Raw genomic sequence first — 18177 nt, 5'->3', positions numbered from 1 at the left:
AGCGGGGTCATTAATGAGCGGGTGATTCATTAGCGGGGTCATTAATCAGCGGGGTCATTAATTATCGGGTGATTCATTAGCGGGGTCATTAATTAGCGGGGTCATTAATTATCGGGTGATTCATTAGCGGGTGATTAACGCGGGCTGGGCTCTTGGCGCCCCCCAGCGGCCGTGCCGGGGGAGGAGCCCTCGTGCTGCGTCTGCGGCGGGAACGGCGGGAACGGCGGGAACGGCGGGAACGGCGGGAACGGAGGGAATTCCGGGAATTCCGGGAATGCCGGGAACGGCCGGAATCCTGGGAATGCCGGGAATGGCGGGAACGGCCGGAACGGCGGGAACGGCCAGAACGGCGGGAATTCCGGGAATTCCGGGAATGCCGGGAACGGCGGGAATCGCCAGAACGGCGGGAATTCGCTGGTTCGGTGCGGGAAATGCGGGCACGGTGAGGGAACGGCGAGCGCCGGGAGGAACCGGGAAAAACCGGGAAAGCGGGAAAAGAGGGAAAACCGGGGAAAATGGGGAAAAAACGGGGGAAAAACGGGGGAAAAAGAGGAGAGTGGGAACAGAGGGAAAAATGGGGAAAAATGGGGAAAAACGGGGAAAAAACGGGGGAAAAAGAGGAGGGTGGGAACAGAGGGGAAAATGGGGAAAAAACGGGGGAAAATGGGGAAACAGGGAAAAACGGGAAAAGAGGGAAAAACGGGGGAAAAAGAGGAGAGTGGGAACAGAGGGAAAAACGGGGGGAAACGGGGAAAACGGGGGGGGAAAAGGGAAAAATGGGAAAAAACGGGAAAATGGGGGAAGCAGGGAAAAATGGGAAAAGGGGAAAAACGGGGGAAAACGGGGGAAAATGGGGGAAAATGGGGAAAACCGGGGGAAGAAGAGGGGTAAAACGGGGGAAGAACGGGGATAAAATGGGAGAGCGGGAAAAGAGAGAAAAACGGGAAAAAACAGGGGAAAAACGGGGGAAAAATGGAGAAAAACGGGGGGAGAACGGGGAGAAAACAGGAGAGTGGGAACAGAGGGAAAAACGGGAAAAACGGGGGGAAACGGGGGAAAAACGGGGAAAAACGGGAAAATGGGGGAAGCAGGGAAAAAGGGGAGAAGAGGGAAAAAACGGGGGAGAAACGGGGGAAAATGGGGAAAATGGGGAAAAAACGGGGGAGAAAAGGGGGAAAACGGGGAAAACGCGGAAAAACGGGGGAAGAACGGGGGGAAAACGGGAGAGCGGGAAAAGAGGGAAAAACGGGAAAAACCAGGGGAAAAACGGGGAAAAAATGGGAGAAACGGGGAAAAAAGGGGGAAAACGGGGAAAAACGGGGGAAGAAGGGGGTAAAACGGGAAAAGAGGGAAAACCAGGAAAAAACAGGGAAAAACCGGGGGAAAAATGGGAAAAAAGGGGAAAAATGGGGAAAAACGGGGGGAAAACAGGAGAGTGGGAACAGAGGGAAAAACGGGGGGAAACGGGGGAAACGGGGAAAAACGGGAAAAAATGGGAAACAAACGGGAAAATGGGGGAAGCAGGGAAAAATGGGAAAAGAGGGGAAAAACGGGGGAGAAACGGGGGGAAATGGGGGGAAATGGGGAAAACCGGGGGAAGAACGGGGGTAGAACGGGAGAGTGGGAAAAGAGGGAAAAACAGAAAAAAACAGGGAGAAAACGGGGAAAAAAGGGAAAAAATGGGGAAAAACGGGGGAAGAAGAGGGGTAAAACGGGGGAAGAACGGGGGTAAAACGGGAGAGCGGGAAAAGAGGGAAAAACGGGAAAAAACAGGGAAAAAACGGGGAAAAAATGGGGAAAAACGGGGGGAAAATGGGGGGAAAACAGGAGAGCAGGAACAGAGGGAAAAACGGGGGGAAACGGGGGAAAAACGGGGAAAAACGGGGAAAAACGGGAAAATGGGGGAAGCAGGGAAAAAGGGGAGAAGAGGGAAAAAACGGGGGAGAAACGGGGGAAAATGAGGGGAAATGGGGAAAAATGGGGAAAACCGGGGGAAGAAGAGGGGTAAAACGGGGGAAAAACGGGGAAAAAAGGGGGAAAAACGGGAAAATGGGAAAATGGGAAGCAGGGAAAAAGGGAAAAAGAGGGGTAAAACGGGGGAGAAACGGGGGAAAATGGGGAAAAATGGGGAAAACCGGGGGAAGAAGAGGGGTAAAACGGGGATAAAACGGGAGAGTGGGAAAAGAGGGAAAAACGGGAAAAAACAGGGAAAAAATGGGGAAAACAGGGAGAAACGGGGAAAAACGGGGGAAGAACGGGGGTAAAATGGGAGAGCGGGAAAAGAGAGAAAAAGGGGAAAAAACAGGAAAAAAATGGGAAAAAAGGGGGAAAATGGGGAAAAACGGGGGGAAAACAGGAGAGTGGGAACAGAGGGAAAAACGGGGGGAAACAGGGAAAAAAGGGGAAAAACGGGAAAAAACGGGAAAATGGGGGAAGCAGGGAAAAATGGGAAAAGAGGGGAAAAACGGGGGAGAAACGGGGGAAAACGGGGAAAATTGGGGAAAAATGGGGGAAGAACGGGGGTAGAACGGGAGAGTGGGAAAAGAGGGAAAAACGGGGAAAAAACAGGGAGAAACGGGGGAGAAAAGGGGGAAAACGCAGAAAAACGGGGGAAGAACGGGGTAAAACGGGAAAAGAGGGAAAACCAGGAAAAAACAGGGAAAAACCGGGGGAAAAATGGGGAAAAACGGGGGGAAAACAGGAGAGTGGGAACAGAGGGGAAAACGGGGGGAAACGGGGGAAAAATGGGGAAAAAAGGGGGAAAAATGGGAAAAAACTGGGGAAACGGGGGAAACAGGGAAAAATGGGAAAAGAGGGGAAAAACGGAGGAGAAAAGGGGGAAAATGGGGAAAAAACGGGAAAAGCGGGGGAGAAAAAGGGGGAAATGGGGGAAAATGGGGGAGAAAAGGGGGAAAACTGGGGGGAAAATGGGAAAAATTGGGGGAAAAATGGGGAAAAACTGGGGGAAAAATGGGGAAAAACGGGGAAAAACCAGGAGAGCGGGAGAGGCAGGAAAGGTGGGAAAAACAGGGGAAAATGGGGGGAAAAACATGAAAAAAGGGGCAAAAATGGGAAAAACTGAGGGGAAAATGGGAAAAAATGGGGGGAAATGGGAAAAACTGGGGAAAAACCAGGGTTTGGGTGGGAAAATGGGGGCTGGAGGTGGGAAAAGGGGGGGAAAAGTGGGAAAAAAGGGCGGGAGGAGCGGGAAAAATGGGAAAAGGGTGGGAAAAATGGGGGGAAATGGGAAAAATGGGGGGAAAACGGGGAAAACTGGGGGAAAATGGGGGAAAATGGGGGAAAAGTGGGATTTGGGTGGGAGAACGGGGGATGGGCATGGGAAAAGTGGGGAAAAGTGGGGGAAACTGGGGAAAAATGGGAAAAAATGGGGGAAATGGGAATGGGGGTGGGAAAAGTGGGGAAATGCCCTGGAAAATGGGGGAAAATGGGGAATAATTGGGGAATAATTGGGGAAAATGGGGAAAAAATGGGAAAAATTGGGGGGAAAAATGGGAAAAACTGGGGGGAAAATGGGAAAAACTGGGGAAAACTGGGGGAAAATGGTGGAAATAAGGGGGGAAAACGGGGGGAAAATGGGATTTTGGGGGGAATAACGGCGGGCAAAGGGCTGGGAAAGGCCCCGGATTGAGGGAATTGCCGGGAATTGGGGGAGGATTGGGAGGGAAATGGGGAAATTTGGGGATTGGGGGTGGGGGGGATGGGGAAAATGGGAATGGGGGTGGGAAAAGTGGGGAAATCGCCTGGAAAATGGGGAAAAATGGGGAAAAATGGGGAAAATGGGGGGAAAAATGGGGAAAATGGGGGAAAAATGGGGGGGAAATGGGAAAAATGGGGAAAAATTGGGGGAAAATGGGGAAAAATTGGGGGAAAATGGGGAAAAAGTGGGATTTGGGTGGGAAAATGGGGGATGGGCATGGGAAAAGTGGGGAAAAATGGGGGAAACTGGGAAAACCTGGGGGGAAAATGGGAAAAATGGGGGGAAATGGGAAAAACGGGAGGGGAAATGGGAAAAACTGGGGGAAATGGGGGAAAAATGGGGAAAAAGTGAGGGGAAAAGCAGGAAAAACTGGGGGAAAATGGGGAAAACTGGGGGAAATGGGAATGGGGGTGGGAAAAGTGGGGAAATGCCCTGGAAAATGGGGGAAAATGGGGAAAAATGGGGAAAAAGGGGGAAAAATGGGGAAAAAGGGGGAAAAATGGGGGGGGAATGGGAAAAATGGGGGGAAATGGGGAAAACTGGGGGAAAATGGGGGAAAATGAGGGGGAAATGGAGGAAAAAGGGGGGAAACCAGGGGGGAAAATGGGATTTTGAGAGGGAATAACGGCGGGCAAAGGGCTGGGAAAGGCCCCGGATTGAGGGAATTGCCGGGAATTGCCGGGATTTGCCGGGAATTGCGGAATTCCCGCTTTCCCAGCGTACCACCAGCGCTGCCACGTGCCCCCTCCCCCCGGCGGGCCCGGCCCCTGGAGCTGCCGCCGCTGCGTCTTCGCCGTGGCCACCAAGGTGAGGGCGGAGGAATTCCCGGAATTCCCGGAATTCCCGACATTCCGGCCGGGATTCCCCAGGTGCCGCCCCGGGGGAGGCTCCCAGAGGGAAAAATCGGCGCCTTTGGGGCCCGAAATCCCAGGAATTGGCCCCAAAACGCCGCTTTAGGATCCAAAATCCCAGGATTTTCGGCTGCAATTCCCAATTTTGGGATCGCAACTCATTTTTTTGGGATGCAACCCCAATTTAGGGTCAAAAATTCCCAGTTTTAGGGTCCAAAATTCCCAGTTTTAGCTGTCCAGATTTCCAATTTTTGGGGGTCCAAAATTCCCATTTTTAGGGGCCCAAAATTCCCATTTTTAGGTGTCCAAAATTCCCAGTTTTAGGGGCCCAAAATTCCCATTTTTAGGCCCAAAATTTCCCATTTTTAGGGGTCCAAATTTCCCAGTTTTAGGCCCAAAATTCCCATTTCTAGGGCCCCCAAATTTCTCATTTTTAAGGGCCCAAAATTCCCATTTTTAGGGGGTCAAAATTCCCATTTTTAAGGGCCCAAAATTTCCCATTTTTAGGCCCCAAAGTTCCCATTTTTAGGCCCAAAATTTCCATTTTTAGGCCCCAAAATTCCCACTTTTAGGGCCCCCAAAATTCTCATTTTTCCCCCATTTCCGCACCCCCATTCCAGGTTTTCCCTCCCCCGCCCCCAATCCCATCAATCCCGGTGGAATTCCCTCTGGAATTCCGCTGATTCCCGCTGGAATTCCCGGTGTTTCCCCACCAATTCCCGCTGGAATTCCGGCTGTTCTCCCGCTGTTTTCTGGCTGGAATTCCCAGTAATTCCCGCTGGAACTCCCAGGAATTCCTGGGGTTTTCCTGCTGGAATTCTGGCTGTAATTTCCGTTGATTCCCGCTGGAATTCCCGCTGGAATTCCCGCTGTTCCTGCTGTAATTCCCATTAATTCCAGCTGTTTTCCTGCTGTTTTCCTGCTGTTTTCCTGTTGGAATTCCTGCTGGAATTCCCAGTAATTCCTGGGGTTTTCCTGCTGGAATTCTGGCTGTAATTTCCGTTAATTCCCGCTGGAATTCCCGCTGTTTTCCCATTGCTTCCCGGTGGAATTCCCGTTAATTCCCGCTGGAATTCCCACTGTAATTCCCACTGTTTTCCTGCTGTTTTCCTGCTGTTTTCCCATTAATTCCCACTGGAATTCCCGGTGTTTCCCCACCAATTCCCGCTGGAATTCCCAGTAATTCCCGCTGTAACTCCCAGTAATTCCTGGGGTTTTCCTGCTCTAATTCCGGCTGGAATTCCCGTTAATTCCCGCTGGAATTCCCATTAATTCCAGCTGTTTTCCCGCTGTTTTCCCGCTGTTTTCCAGCTGGAATTCTGGCTGGAATTCCCGTTGTTTTCCGGTTGGAATTCCCGCTGTAACTCCCAGTAATTCCTGGGGTTTTCCTGCTGGAATTCCCGGTGTAATTCCTGTTGATTCCCGCTGGAATTCCTGCTCTTTTCCCGCTGGAATTCCCGCTGTTTTCCGGCTGGAATTCCCGTTCATTCCCATTGTAATTCCCGTTGATTCCGGCTGTTTTCCGGCTGTTTTCCCACTGTCATTCCGGTTAATTCCCGCTGTAATTCCCATTCATTCCCGCTGTAATTCCCATTCATTCCCGCTGTAATTCCCGCTGTTTTCCTGCTGTAATTCCCACTGTAATTCCGGTTAGTTCCCAGTGTAATTCCCGCTGTTTTCCCACTGTTCTCCCGCTGTAATTCCCGGTAATTCCCGTAAAGTGCCGCTGGTTTTCCCCTGTAATTCCGGTTAATTCCCGTTAATTCCCGCTGGAATTCCCGCTGGAATTCCCGCTGTTTTCCTGCTGTTTTCCCATTAATTCCCACTGTAATTCCCGGTGTTTCCCCACCAATTCCTGCTGGAATTCCCAGTAATTCCCACTGTAACTCCCAGTAATTCCTGGGGTTTTCCTGCTCTAATTCCGGCTGGAATTCCTGTTGATTCCCACTGGAATTCCCGTTAATTCCCGCTGGAATTCCCGCTCTTTTCCCGCTGTTTTCCCAGTGTAATTCCCGCTGTTCCTGCTCTAATTCCGGCTGTAATTCCCGTTAATTCCCGCTGGAATTCCCATTAATTCCAGCTGTTTTCCCGCTGTTTTCCCGCTGTTTTCCAGCTGGAATTCTGGCTGGAATTCCCGTTGTTTTCCGGTTGGAATTCCCGCTGGAATTCCCAGTAATTCCTGGGGTTTTCCTGCTGGAATTCGGGCTGGAATTCCTGTTAATTCCCGCTGGAATTCCCGTTGATTCCCGCTGGAATTCCCGCTCTTTTCCCACGGTTTTCCCAGTGTAATTCCTGCTGTAATTCCAGTTAATTCCCACTGGAATTCCGGCTGTTTTCCCGCTGTAATTCCCACTGTAATTCCCAATGTTTTCCCACTGTTCTCCCGCTGTAATTCCCGGTAATTCCCATAAAGTGCCGCTGTTTTCCCACTGTTTTCCGGATGGAATTCCCGCTGTTTTCTGGCTGGAATTCCCAATAATTCCTGCTGGAATTCTGGCTGTTTTCCTGCTGTAATTGCCACTCTATTCCTGCTGTTTTCCAGATGGAATTCCGGCTGTTTTCTGGCTGGAATTCCCGTTGATTCCCGCTGGAATTCCCGCTCTTTTCCCACGGTTTTCCCAGTGTAATTCCTGCTGTAATTCCTGCTGTTCCTGCTGTAATTCCAGTTAATTCCCGCTGGAATTCCGGCTGTTTTCCCACTGTAATTCCCACTGTAATTCCCAATGTTTTCCCACTGTTCTCCCGCTGTAATTCCCGGTAATTCCCGTAAAGTGCCGCTGTTTTCCCGCTGTTTTCCCCCTGTAATTCCGGTTAATTCCCGTTAATTCCCGCTGTTTTCCCACTGTTTTCCAGATGGAATTCCCGTTGTTTTCTGGCTGGAATTCCCAGTAATTCCCACTGTAACTCCCAGGAATTCCTGGGGTTTTCCTGCTCTAATTCTGGCTGTAATTCCTGTTAATTCCCGCTGGAATTCCCGCTGGAATTCCGGCTGTTTTCCCGCTGTAATTCCAGCTCTTTTCCTGCTGGTAATTCCCATTAATTCCGGCTGGAATTCCGGCTGTTCTCCCAGTGTTTTCCTGCTGTAATTTCCATTAATTCCCACTGGAATTCCGGCTGTTCTCCCGCTGTTCCCGGCTGTAATTCCCGCTGTTTTCCGCTGGTAATTCCCATTAATTCCCGCTGTTCTCCTGCTGTTTTCCGTCCATTTCCCGGCTGTTTCTTGGCTGGTTTCCCGCTGTTCCCGGCTGTAATTCCTGCTGTAATTCTGGCTGTTTTCCGGCTGTTTTCTGGCTGTAATCCCTCTGTTTTCTGGCTGTTTTCCCGCTGGAATTCCTGCTGTAATTCCGGCTGTTTTCCAGTTGTTTTCCTGCTATAATCCTTCTGTTTTTCTGCTGTAATTCCGGCTGTAATTCCAGCTGTAATTCCGGCTGTTTTCCGGCTGTTTTCTGGCTGTAATCCCTCTGTTTTCTGGCTGTTCTCCAGCTGTAATTCCCGCTGTAATTCCGGCTGTTTTCCCACTGTTCCCGGCTGTAATTCCTGCTGTAATTCCGGCTGTTTTCCGGCTGTTTTCCTGCTGTAATTCCAGCTGTAATTCCTGCTGTAATTCCGGCTGTTTTCCGGCTGTTTTCCTGCTGTAATTCCAGCTGTAATTCCCGCTGGTTTCTGGCTGTTCTCCAGCTGTAATTCCCGCTGTAATCCCACGTTAATTCCTGCTGTAATTCCCGCTGTTCCCACTGTAATTTTCTGGCTGTAATCCTGCTGTAATTCCTGCTGTAATTCCATCTGTTCTGGCTGTAATTCCCGCTGTAATCCCACTGATCCCGCTGTAATTCCGGCTGTATTCCCGCTGTTCCCGCTGTAATTCCGGCTGTAATTCCAGCTGTTCTGGCTGTAATTCCCTCTGTAATCCCACTGTTCCCGCTGTTTTCCTGCTGTTTTCCGGCTGTAATTCCCACTGGTTTTTGGCTGCTTTCCCGCTGTTCCCAGCTGTTCCCAGCTGTTTCCTGGTGGTAATTCCGGCTGTAATTCCTGTGGTAATTCCCGCTGTTCCCGGCTGTAATTCCGGCTGTAATTCCTGCTGTTCCCAGCTGTTCCTGGCTGTTTTCCCGCTGTAATTCCGGCTGTTTCCCGGTGGTAATTCCGGCTGTAATTCTGGCGGTAATTCCCGCTGTTCCCAGCTGTTCCCAGCTGTTTCCTGGTGGTAATTCCGGCTGTAATTCCGGCTGTAATTCTGGCTGTAATTCCCGCTGTTCCCAGCTGTTCCCGGCTGTTTTCTTGCTGTAATTCCCACTGTTCCCGCTGTAATTCCAGCTGTTCCCGGCTGTTCCGGGCGGTAATTCCAGCGGTAATTCCTGCTGTTCCCGGCTGCTCCCGGCTGTTTTCCCGCTGTAATTCCGGCTGTTCCCGGCTGTTTTCCCGCTGTTTCCCGGCTGTAATTCCGGCTGTAATTCCTGTGGTAATTCCCGCTGTTCCCGGCGCTAATTCCGGTGGTAATTCCAGCGGTAATTCCCACTGTTCCCAGTTGTTTTCCCGCTGTAATTCCGGCTGTTCCCGGCTGTTTTCCCACTGTTTCCCTGCTGTAATTCCGGCTGTAATTCCTGTGGTAATTCCCACTGTTCCCGGTTGTTTTCCGGCTGTAATTCCCGCTGTTCCTGGCGCTAATTCCGGCTGTAATTCCCGCTGTTCCCGGTTGTTTTCCGGCTGTAATTCCCGCTGTTCCTGGCGCTAATTCCGGCTGTAATTCCGGCTGTAATTCCCACTGTTCCCGGTTGTTTTCCGGCTGTAATTCCCGCTGTTCCCGGCGCTAATTCCGGCTGTAATTCCCGCTGTTCCCGGCTGTTTTCCGGCTGTAATTCCCGCTGTTCCCGGTGCTAATTCCGGCTGTAATTCCCACTGTTCCCGGTTGTTTTCCGGCTGTAATTCCCGCTGTTCCCGGCGCTAATTCCGGCTGTAATTCCCACTGTTCCCGGCTGTTTTCCGGCTGTAATTCCCGCTGTTCCCGGTGCTAATTCCGGCTGTAATTCCCGCTGTTCCCGGCTGTTTTCCGGCTGTAATTCCCGCTGTTCCCGGCGCTAATTCCGGCGGTAATTCCCACTGTTCCCGGCTGTTTTCCGGCTGTAATTCCCGCTGTTCCCGGCGCCAATTCCGGCGGTAACTCCGGCTGTCGTTCCCAGCGGGGCGGGGCCCTGCGCCGGGGCCCGCAGGCTCGGGCCATGCTGCGCATGAAGTCGGTGCTGCCGTACGCCCTGGGGGCCCTGGACTGGGACCCCCCGCACCTGCACAACCTCCAGCACTGCTACTGCTACTGCGGCGGGCCCGGGCAGTGAGTATCCCGGAATTCCCAGAATTCCCGAAATTCCCGAAATTCCTGAAATTCCCAAAAAAACCCCCACCCAAAATAGCCCCAAAATAGCCCCAAATCACCCCAAATTCCCACCTGCACAACCTCCAGCACTGCCACTGCTACTGCGGCGGGCCCGGGCAGTGAGTATCCCAGAATTCCCAGATTTCCTGAAATTCCTGAAATTCCCAAAAAAACCCCACCCAAAATAGCCCCAAATGGCCCCAAAAGTGCCCCAAATCACCCCAAATTCCCACCTGCACAACCTCCAGCACTGCTACTGCTACTGCGGCGGGCCCGGGCAGTGAGTATCCCAGAATTCCCAGATTTCCTGAAATTCCTGAAATTCCCAAAAAAACCCCACCCAAAATAGCCCCAAATGGCCCCAAAAGTGCCCCAAATCACCCCAAATTCCCACCTGCACAACCTCCAGCACTGCCCCTGCTACTGCGGCGGGCCCGGGCAGTGAGTATCCCAGAATTCCCGAAATTCCTGAAATTCCCAAAAAAACCCCACCCAAAATAGCCCCAAAAGTGCCCCAAATCACCCCAAATTCCCACCTGCACAACCTCCAGCACTGCTACTGCTACTGCGGCGGGCCCGGGCAGTGAGTATCCCAGAATTCCCGAAATTCCTGAAATTCCCAAAAAAACCCCACCCAAAATAGCCCCAAATAGCCCCAAAATAGCCCAAAATATTCCCAAAATATTCCTGAAATTCCCCAAAAAACCCCAGCAGGAACAGCGCCAAAACTGCCCCAAGTCCGCCCAAAACTGGGACCCCTCAAAACCCCCAAATCCCCCCAAAAATCCCCCAAACCCCCCAAATTCCCGTTTTTCCGCTCCCAGCTGGAACCTGAAGATGCTCCAGTGCTCCCAGTGCTCCCAGTACCCCAAACCCCCAAACCCCCCAAAATCCCCCCCAAACCCCCTCAAATCCCCTCCCAAATTCCCCAAATCCCCCAAATTCCCGTTTTTCCGCGCCCAGCTGGAACCCGAAGATGCTCCAGTGCTCCCAGTGCTCCCAGTAAACCCCTCAAACCGCCCCAAAACCCCCCAAAATCCCTCCCAAGCCCCCTCAAACCCCCCCAAACCCCCCCAAATCCCTCCCAAACCCCCTCAACCCCCCCCCAAATCCTCCCAAAAATTCCCCAAACCCCCCAAATTCCCGTTTTTCCGCTCCCAGCTGGAACCTAAAGATGCTCCAGTGCTCCCAGTGCTCCCAGTAGACCCCTAAAGCCCCCCCAACCCCCCCCAATCCCTCCCAACCCCCCCAAATCACCCCCAAACCCCCCCCAAATTCCCCAAATACCCCAAATTCCCGTTTTTCCGCTCCCAGCTGGAACCTGAAGACGCTCCAGTGCTCCCAGTGCTCCCAGCAGACCCCTAAAACCTCGCCAAACCGCCCCAAAATCCCTCCCAAACCCCCTCAAACCCCCCAAAACCCACCCAAAATCCCCCAAATCCCCCAAATTCCAATTTTTCCGCGCCCAGCTGAAACCTGAAGATGCTCCAGTGCTCCCAGTGCTCCCAGTGCTCCCAGTAGACCCCTCAAACCCTGCCAAACCCCCCAAAATCCCTCCCAAACCCCCTCAAATCCCCCCAAACCCCCCAAAAATCCCCCAAACCCCCCCAAAATCCCCCAAATCCCCCCCCAAATTCCCGTTTTTCCTCACCCAGCTGGAACCTGAGGATGCTCCAGTGCTCCCAGTGCTCCCAGTGCACCCCTCAAACGCCCCCAAACCCCTCCCAAAATCCCCCAAATCCTCCCAAAAATTCCCAAAATCCCCCAAATTCCCATTTTTCCACGCCCAGCCGGAACCTGAAGATGCTCCCAGTGCTCCCAGTGCTCCCAGCAGACCCCTCAAACCCCCCCAAAACCCCCCAAAATCCCTCCCAAACCCCCTTAAACCCCCCCAAACCCCCCCAAATCCCTCCCAAACCCCCTCAACCCCCCCCCAAATCCGCCCAAAAATTCCCCAAATCCCCCAAATTCCCGTTTTTCCGCTCCCAGCTGGAACCTGAAGATGCTCCAGTGCTCCCAGTGCTCCCAGTGGTTCCACGAGGCCTGCACCCAGTGCCTCAGCAAGCCCCTGCTCTACGGGGACCGGTGATTTGGGGCGTTTTGGGGCATTTTGGGGGGATTTGGGGGATTTTTGGGGGATTTTGTGGGGATTTTGTGGGGATTTTGGGCTGAGTTGAGGGGATTTTGGGGTAATTTGGGGGGATTTTGGGTGGAATTTGGGGGGATTGGGGTTTTCGGGGGGATTTGGGGTGATTTGGGGGGATTTTGGGGGGGATTTTGGGAGGATTGAGGCAATTTTGGGTTGGTTTTTGGTGCTTTTGGGGGAATTTGAGGGGATTTTGGGGGGATTTGGGGAGGTTGGGGGGATTTGGGGGGATTTGGGGGGATTTTGGGGGGATTTCGGGGTTTTGGAGGGGATTTGGGGGGGCTGGGGGAATTTTGGGGGGGTTTGGGGGGTGGAGGGATTTTGGGGTGATTTGGGGGTGATTTGGGGGGATTTTGGGGAGATTTGGGGTGGATTTGGGTTGATTTGGGGGGGATTGGGATGATTTGGGGTTGATTTTAGGTGCTTTTGGGTGATTTGTGGGGATTTGGGGTGGATTTGGGTGATGTTAGGTGATTTTGGGGGATTTTGGGCTGATTTGGGGGTATTTGGGGGATTTTTGTTGATTTTGGGGAATTTTTGGGGGATTTGGGGGATTTTGGGGGGATTGAGGGCTGATTTGGGGCAGATTCGGGCGATTTTAGTTGATTTGGGGGGATTTTTGGGGGATTTGGGGGATTTGGGGCTGATTTTGGGGGGATTTTGGGGGATTTTGCAGGTTTTATGTCTTTGAGTGCAGCGTCTGCCGGGGCGGGGCCGAGAGCGTGAGGAGACTCCCCCTGCGCTGGTGAGGGGGGACCCAAAACCACCCAAAACCACCCCAAAACACCCCAAAACATCCCAAAACCACCCCCAAGCACCTCAAAACCACCTAAGACCACCCCAAACCACACAAACCCACCCCAAACCCACCCCAAACCTACCCCAAACCACCCCAAAACTGCCTAAAACCACCCCAAACCACACAAAACCATCCCAAAATCACCCCAAAACCACCCCAAACCACCCCAAACCACCCCAAAACTGCCTAAAAGCACCCCAAAACGCCCAAGACCACCCCAAAACACCCCGAAAACACCCAAAAACACCCTAAAACCACCTCAAAATCACCCCAAACCACCCCAGAACACCCCAAACCACCACAAAACCACCCCAAAACACCCCAAAACCTCCCAAAAACACCCAAAAAACACCCAAAACCACCCCCAAGAACCCCAAAACCACCCCAAAAACGCCCTAAACCACCCCAAAACCACCCCAAAACCACCCCAAAACCACCCCAAACCACCCCCAAGCCACCCAAAACACCCCAAAACCGCCGCAAAACCACCCCAAAAGGCCCCAAAAAACACCCCAAACCACCCTAAAACCACCCAAAATCTCAGCAAAACCACCCAAAACCCACCCAAAATCCACCCCAAAAGCACCCGAACCCACCCCAAAACCACCCCAAAACCACCCCAAACCACCCCAAAACTGCCTAAAACCACCCCAAACCACACAAAACCACCCCAAACCCACCCCAAACCCACCCCAAAACCACCCCAAACCACACAAAACCACCCCAAAACTGCCTAAAACCACCCCAAACCACCCCAAACCTCCCAAAACCACCCCAAAATGCCCCCAAAAACACCCAAAACCACCCCAAACCATCCCAAACCTCCCAAAACCACCCCAAAATGCCCCCAAAAACACCCAAAACCACCCCAAACCACCCCAAACCCACCCCAAACCTCCCAAACCCACCCCAAACCCCCCAAACCACCCCAAATTCCCCACAGGACCCCCCCAAATCCCACGGGACCCCTCAAACCCCCATTTTTTTCCATTTTCCCACTTTTTCAGGATTTCCCCCCAAATTTTTGGGATTCCTCCCAATTTTTGGGGTCCCCTCCCCCAAATCCCCTCCAAACCCCCCCCGACCTTTCCCCTTTCCCACCCCTCCCCCCCAAACCCTCCATCCTCCCCCCCTTTTTTTGGTGTTTTCCCCACTTTTTTAGGGTTTTCCCCCCAATTTTTCCCATTTTTCCCATTTTTGCAGGATTTCCCCCAAATTTTTGGGATTTCTCCCAATTTTTGGGGTCCCCTCCCCCAGTTCCCCCCCAACCCCCCCCCCCCGACCTTTTCCCTTTCCCACCCCTCCCCCCCAAACCCTCCATTCCCCCCCCCTTTTTTTTGGTGTTTTCCCCGTTTTTTGACGTTTTCTCTCCGTTTTTTTTCCCGTTTTTTCCCCATTTTACCGGGGATTCCTCCCAATTTTTGGGGTCCCCTCTCCCAAACCCCCCCCGACCTTTTCCCTTTCTCATCCTGCTCCCCCAAACCCTCCATCCCCCCCTTTTTGGGGGTTTTTCCCATTTTTGACGTTTTCTCCCCATTTTTTCCCCGTTTTTCCCGTTTTTTCCCTGTTTTTCCCAGATTTTCCCATTTTCCCGGGGATTTCTCCCAATTTTTGGGGTCCCCTCCCCCAAATCCCCCCCAACCTTTTCCCTTTCCCACCCCTCCCCCCCAAACCCTCCATCCCCCCCTTTTTTTTGGTGTTTTCCCCATTTTTGACGTTTTCTCCCCATTTTCCCCCCCTTTTTTTCCCGTTTTTTCCCCGTTTTTTCCCAGATTTCCCCATTTTCCCGGGGATTCCTCCCAGTTTTTGGGGTCCCCTCCCCCAAATCCCCCCCAACCCCCCCCCGACCTTTTCCCTTTCCCACCCCTCCCCCCCAAACCCTCCATCCCCCCTTTTTCTTGGTGTTTTCCCCGTTTTTTGACGTTTTCTCCCCGTTTTTTTCCCGTTTTTCCCCATTTTTTCCCAGATTTTCCCATTTTCCCGGGGATTTCTCCCAATTTTTGGGGTCCCCTCCCCCAAATCCCCCCCAAATCCCCCCCGACCTTTTCCCTTTCCCACCCCGACCCCCCCAAACCCTCCATTTCCCCCCTTTTTTTTGGTGTTTTCCCCATTTTTGAAGTTTTCTCCCCATTTTTCCCCCGTTTTTCCCGTTTTTTTCCCATTTCCCCTGGGATTTCTCCCAATTTTTGGGGTCCCCTCCCCCAAATCCCCCCCAACCCCCCTCCTACCTTTTCCCTTTCCCACCCCACCCCCCCAAACCCTCCATCCCCCCCTTTTTTTTGTGTTTTCCCCATTTTTTGACGTTTTCTCTCCATTTTTTTTCCCGTTTTTTCCCATTTTTTCCCATTTTTTCCCGTTTTTTCCCGGGGATTCCTCCCAATTTTTGGGGATTCCTCCCCAAATCCCCCCCAACCTTTTCCCTTTCCCACCCCTCCCCCCCAAACCCTCCATCCCCCCCTTTTTTTTGGTGTTTTCCCCATTTTTGACGTTTTCTCCCCATTTTTTCCCGCATTTTTTTTCCGTTTTTTTTCCCCTTTTTTCCGCGTTTTTTCCCCGTTTTTTCCCGTTTTTTCCCATTTCCCCTGGGATTTCTCCCAGTTTTTGGGGTCCCCTCCCCAAATCCCCCCCAACCTTTCCCCATTCCCACCCCTCCCCCCCAAACCCTCCATCCCCCCCTTTTTTTTGGTGTTTTCCCCGTTTTTTGACGTTTTCTCTCCGTTTTTTTTCCCGTTTTTTCCCATTTTTTTCCCGTTTTTTCCCGTTTTTTCCCATTTTCCCGGGAATTTCTCCCAATTCCGGGGGTTTTCCCGGGCCCAGGGTGGACGTGGCTCACCTGCTCCTCTACCACCTCAGCGTCTGCTGCAAGAAGAAATATTTCGACCTGGAGCGGGAAATTCTCCCCTTCGCCAACTCCAACTGGGAGGCGCTGCTGCTGGGCCAGGTGGGAATTCTGGGCGGAAAAACGCGGATTTAGGGCAAAAACTGAGTTTGGGGGAGAAAAAGGGGCTTTTAGGGAAAAAAACCCCCGATTTTGGGGGAAAAAAAAACGGATTTTGGGGGGAAAACCCCCGATTTTAGCTGCAAAAAAGTCATTTTTAGGGATCCAATCCCCATTTTTGGGTCCCAAATCCCCATTTTTGGTTCCAAACCCCCATTTTTGGGTCCCAAATCCCCATTTTTGGGTGCCCCCCAGCCCCCCCCGGAGCCAACTCCAACTGGGAGGCGCCGCTGCTGGGCCAGGTGGGAATTCTGGGCGGAAAAACGCGGATTTAGGGCAAAAGCGGCGTTTGGGGGAGAAAAAGGGGCTTTTAGGGAAAAAAACCCCCGATTTTGGGGGAAAAAACCCCGATTTTGGGGGAAAAAACCCCGATTTTGGGGGGAAAAACCCCAATTTTAGCAGCAAAAAAGTCATTTTTAGGCTCCAAATCCCCATTTTTGGTTCCCAAATCCCCATTTTTGGGTCCCAAACCCCCATTTTTGGGTCCCAAATCCCCATTTTTGGGTGCCCCCAGCCCCCCCCCGGAGCCAACTCCAACTGGGAGGCGCCGCTGCTGGGCCAGGTGGGAATTCTGGGCGGAAAAACGCGGATTTAGGGCAAAAGCGGCGTTTGGGGGAGAAAAAGGGGCTTTTAGGGAAAAAAACCCGATCTTGGGGGAAAAAACCCCGATTTTGGGGGGAAAAACCCCAATTTTAGCAGCAAAAAAGTCATTTTTAGGGATCCAATCCCCATTTTTTGGTTCCAAATCCCCATTTTTTGGTTCCAACTCCCCATTTTTGGGCTCCAAACCCCATTTTTACAGATCAAATCCCATTTTTGGGATTCAAATCCCAATTTTGGGCTAAAAATCCCCATTTTTGGGCTCCAAACCCCATTTTTTAGGGATCAGATCCCCATTTTTCGGTCCCAAATCCCCATTTTTGGGTCCCAAATCCCCATTTTTGGTTCCAAACCCCCATTTTTGGGTCCCAAATCCCCATTTTTGGTTCCAAACCCCCATTTTTGGGTCCCAACTCCCCATTTTTGGGTGCCCCCAGCCCCCCCCCGGAGCCAACTCCAACTGGGAGGCGCCGCTGCTGGGCCAGGTGGGAATTCTGGGCGGAAAAACGCGGATTTAGGGCAAAAACTGAGTTTGGGGGAGAAAAAGGGGCTTTTAGGGAAAAAAAACCCCGATTTTGGGGGAAAAAAACCCAATTTTAGCAGCAAAAAAGTCATTTTTAGGGATCCAATCCCAATTTTTAGGGATCCAATCCCCATTTTTGGGTCCCAACTCCCCATTTTTGGTTCCAAATCCCCATTTTTACAGATCAAATCCCATTTTTGGGATTCAAATCCCAATTTTTAGGCTCCAAATCCCCATTTTTGGTTCCAAATCCCCATTTTTGGTTCCAAATCCCCATTTTTGGGTCCCAAATCCCCATTTTTGGGTGCCCCCCAGCCCCCCCCGGAGCCAACTCCAACTGGGAGGCGCCGCTGCTGGGCCAGGTGGGAATTCTGGGCGGAAAAACGCGGATTTAGGGCAAAAACGGAGTTTGGGGGAGAAAAAGGGGCTTTTAGGGAAAAAACCCCCCGATTTTGGGGGAAAAAACCCCAATTTTAGCAGCAAAAAAGTCATTTTTAGGGATCCAATCCCAATTTTTAGGGATCCAATCCCCATTTTTGTTTCCAAATCCCCATTTATACAGATCAAATCCCAATTTTGGGCTCAAAATCCCCATTTTTGGGCTATAAACCCCATTTTTCGGGATCCAATCCCATTTTTAGGGATCCAATCCCAATTTTTAGGCTCCAAATCCCCATTTTTGGGTCCCAAATCCCCATTTTTGGGTCCCAAATCCCCATTTTTGGGCTCCAATCCCCATTTTTAGGATTCAAATCCCAATTTTTAGTTCCAAATCCCAATTTTTAGGCTCCAACCCCCCTTTTTTAGGGATCCAATTCCAATTTTTAGGCTCCAAATCCCCATTTTTGGGTTCCAAATCCCCATTTTTGGGCTCAAAATCCCAATTTTTTGGTCTCTAAGCCCCATTTTTAGGATTCAAATCCTATTTTTTTAGTTCCAAATCCCCATTTTTGGGTCCCAAATCCCCATTTTTGGGATTCAAATCCCAATTTTAGGGATCTAATCTGAATTTTTAGGGTTCAAATCCCCATTTTTGGACTCAGATTCCCAATTTTTTGGGTTCTAAAACCTATTTTTGGGTCCCATATCCCCATTTTTGGACTCCAAAGCCCCGTTTTTAGGGATCAATCCCAATTTTAGGGTCCAAATCCCCTTTTTGGGTCCAAAATTCCCATTT

At 51.6% G+C, this 18177-nt stretch overlaps 1 protein-coding gene across 1 annotated transcript in view; it reads left to right on the top strand.

Moving 5' to 3' along the window:
- PHF1 (PHD finger protein 1) overlaps nt 1-18177 on the top strand; it is a 39539-nt gene that overhangs the window by 9224 nt on the left and 12138 nt on the right. The window contains exons 4-9 of the mRNA XM_068998902.1: nt 167-442; nt 4437-4525; nt 9744-9892; nt 11924-12019; nt 12757-12825; nt 15697-15820. Coding sequence (XP_068855003.1) covers nt 167-442; nt 4437-4525; nt 9744-9892; nt 11924-12019; nt 12757-12825; nt 15697-15820 — 803 coding nt within the window. The remainder of the gene's footprint in view (nt 1-166; nt 443-4436; nt 4526-9743; nt 9893-11923; nt 12020-12756; nt 12826-15696; nt 15821-18177) is intronic.

The sequence above is a fragment of the Aphelocoma coerulescens genome, unplaced genomic scaffold (assembly GCF_041296385.1).
Source record: "Aphelocoma coerulescens isolate FSJ_1873_10779 unplaced genomic scaffold, UR_Acoe_1.0 HiC_scaffold_187, whole genome shotgun sequence".
NCBI classification, from domain to species: domain Eukaryota; kingdom Metazoa; phylum Chordata; class Aves; order Passeriformes; family Corvidae; genus Aphelocoma; species Aphelocoma coerulescens.
The sequence above is the reverse complement of the archived record's forward strand: the minus strand, read 5'-3'. Positions and strand labels throughout refer to the sequence as shown.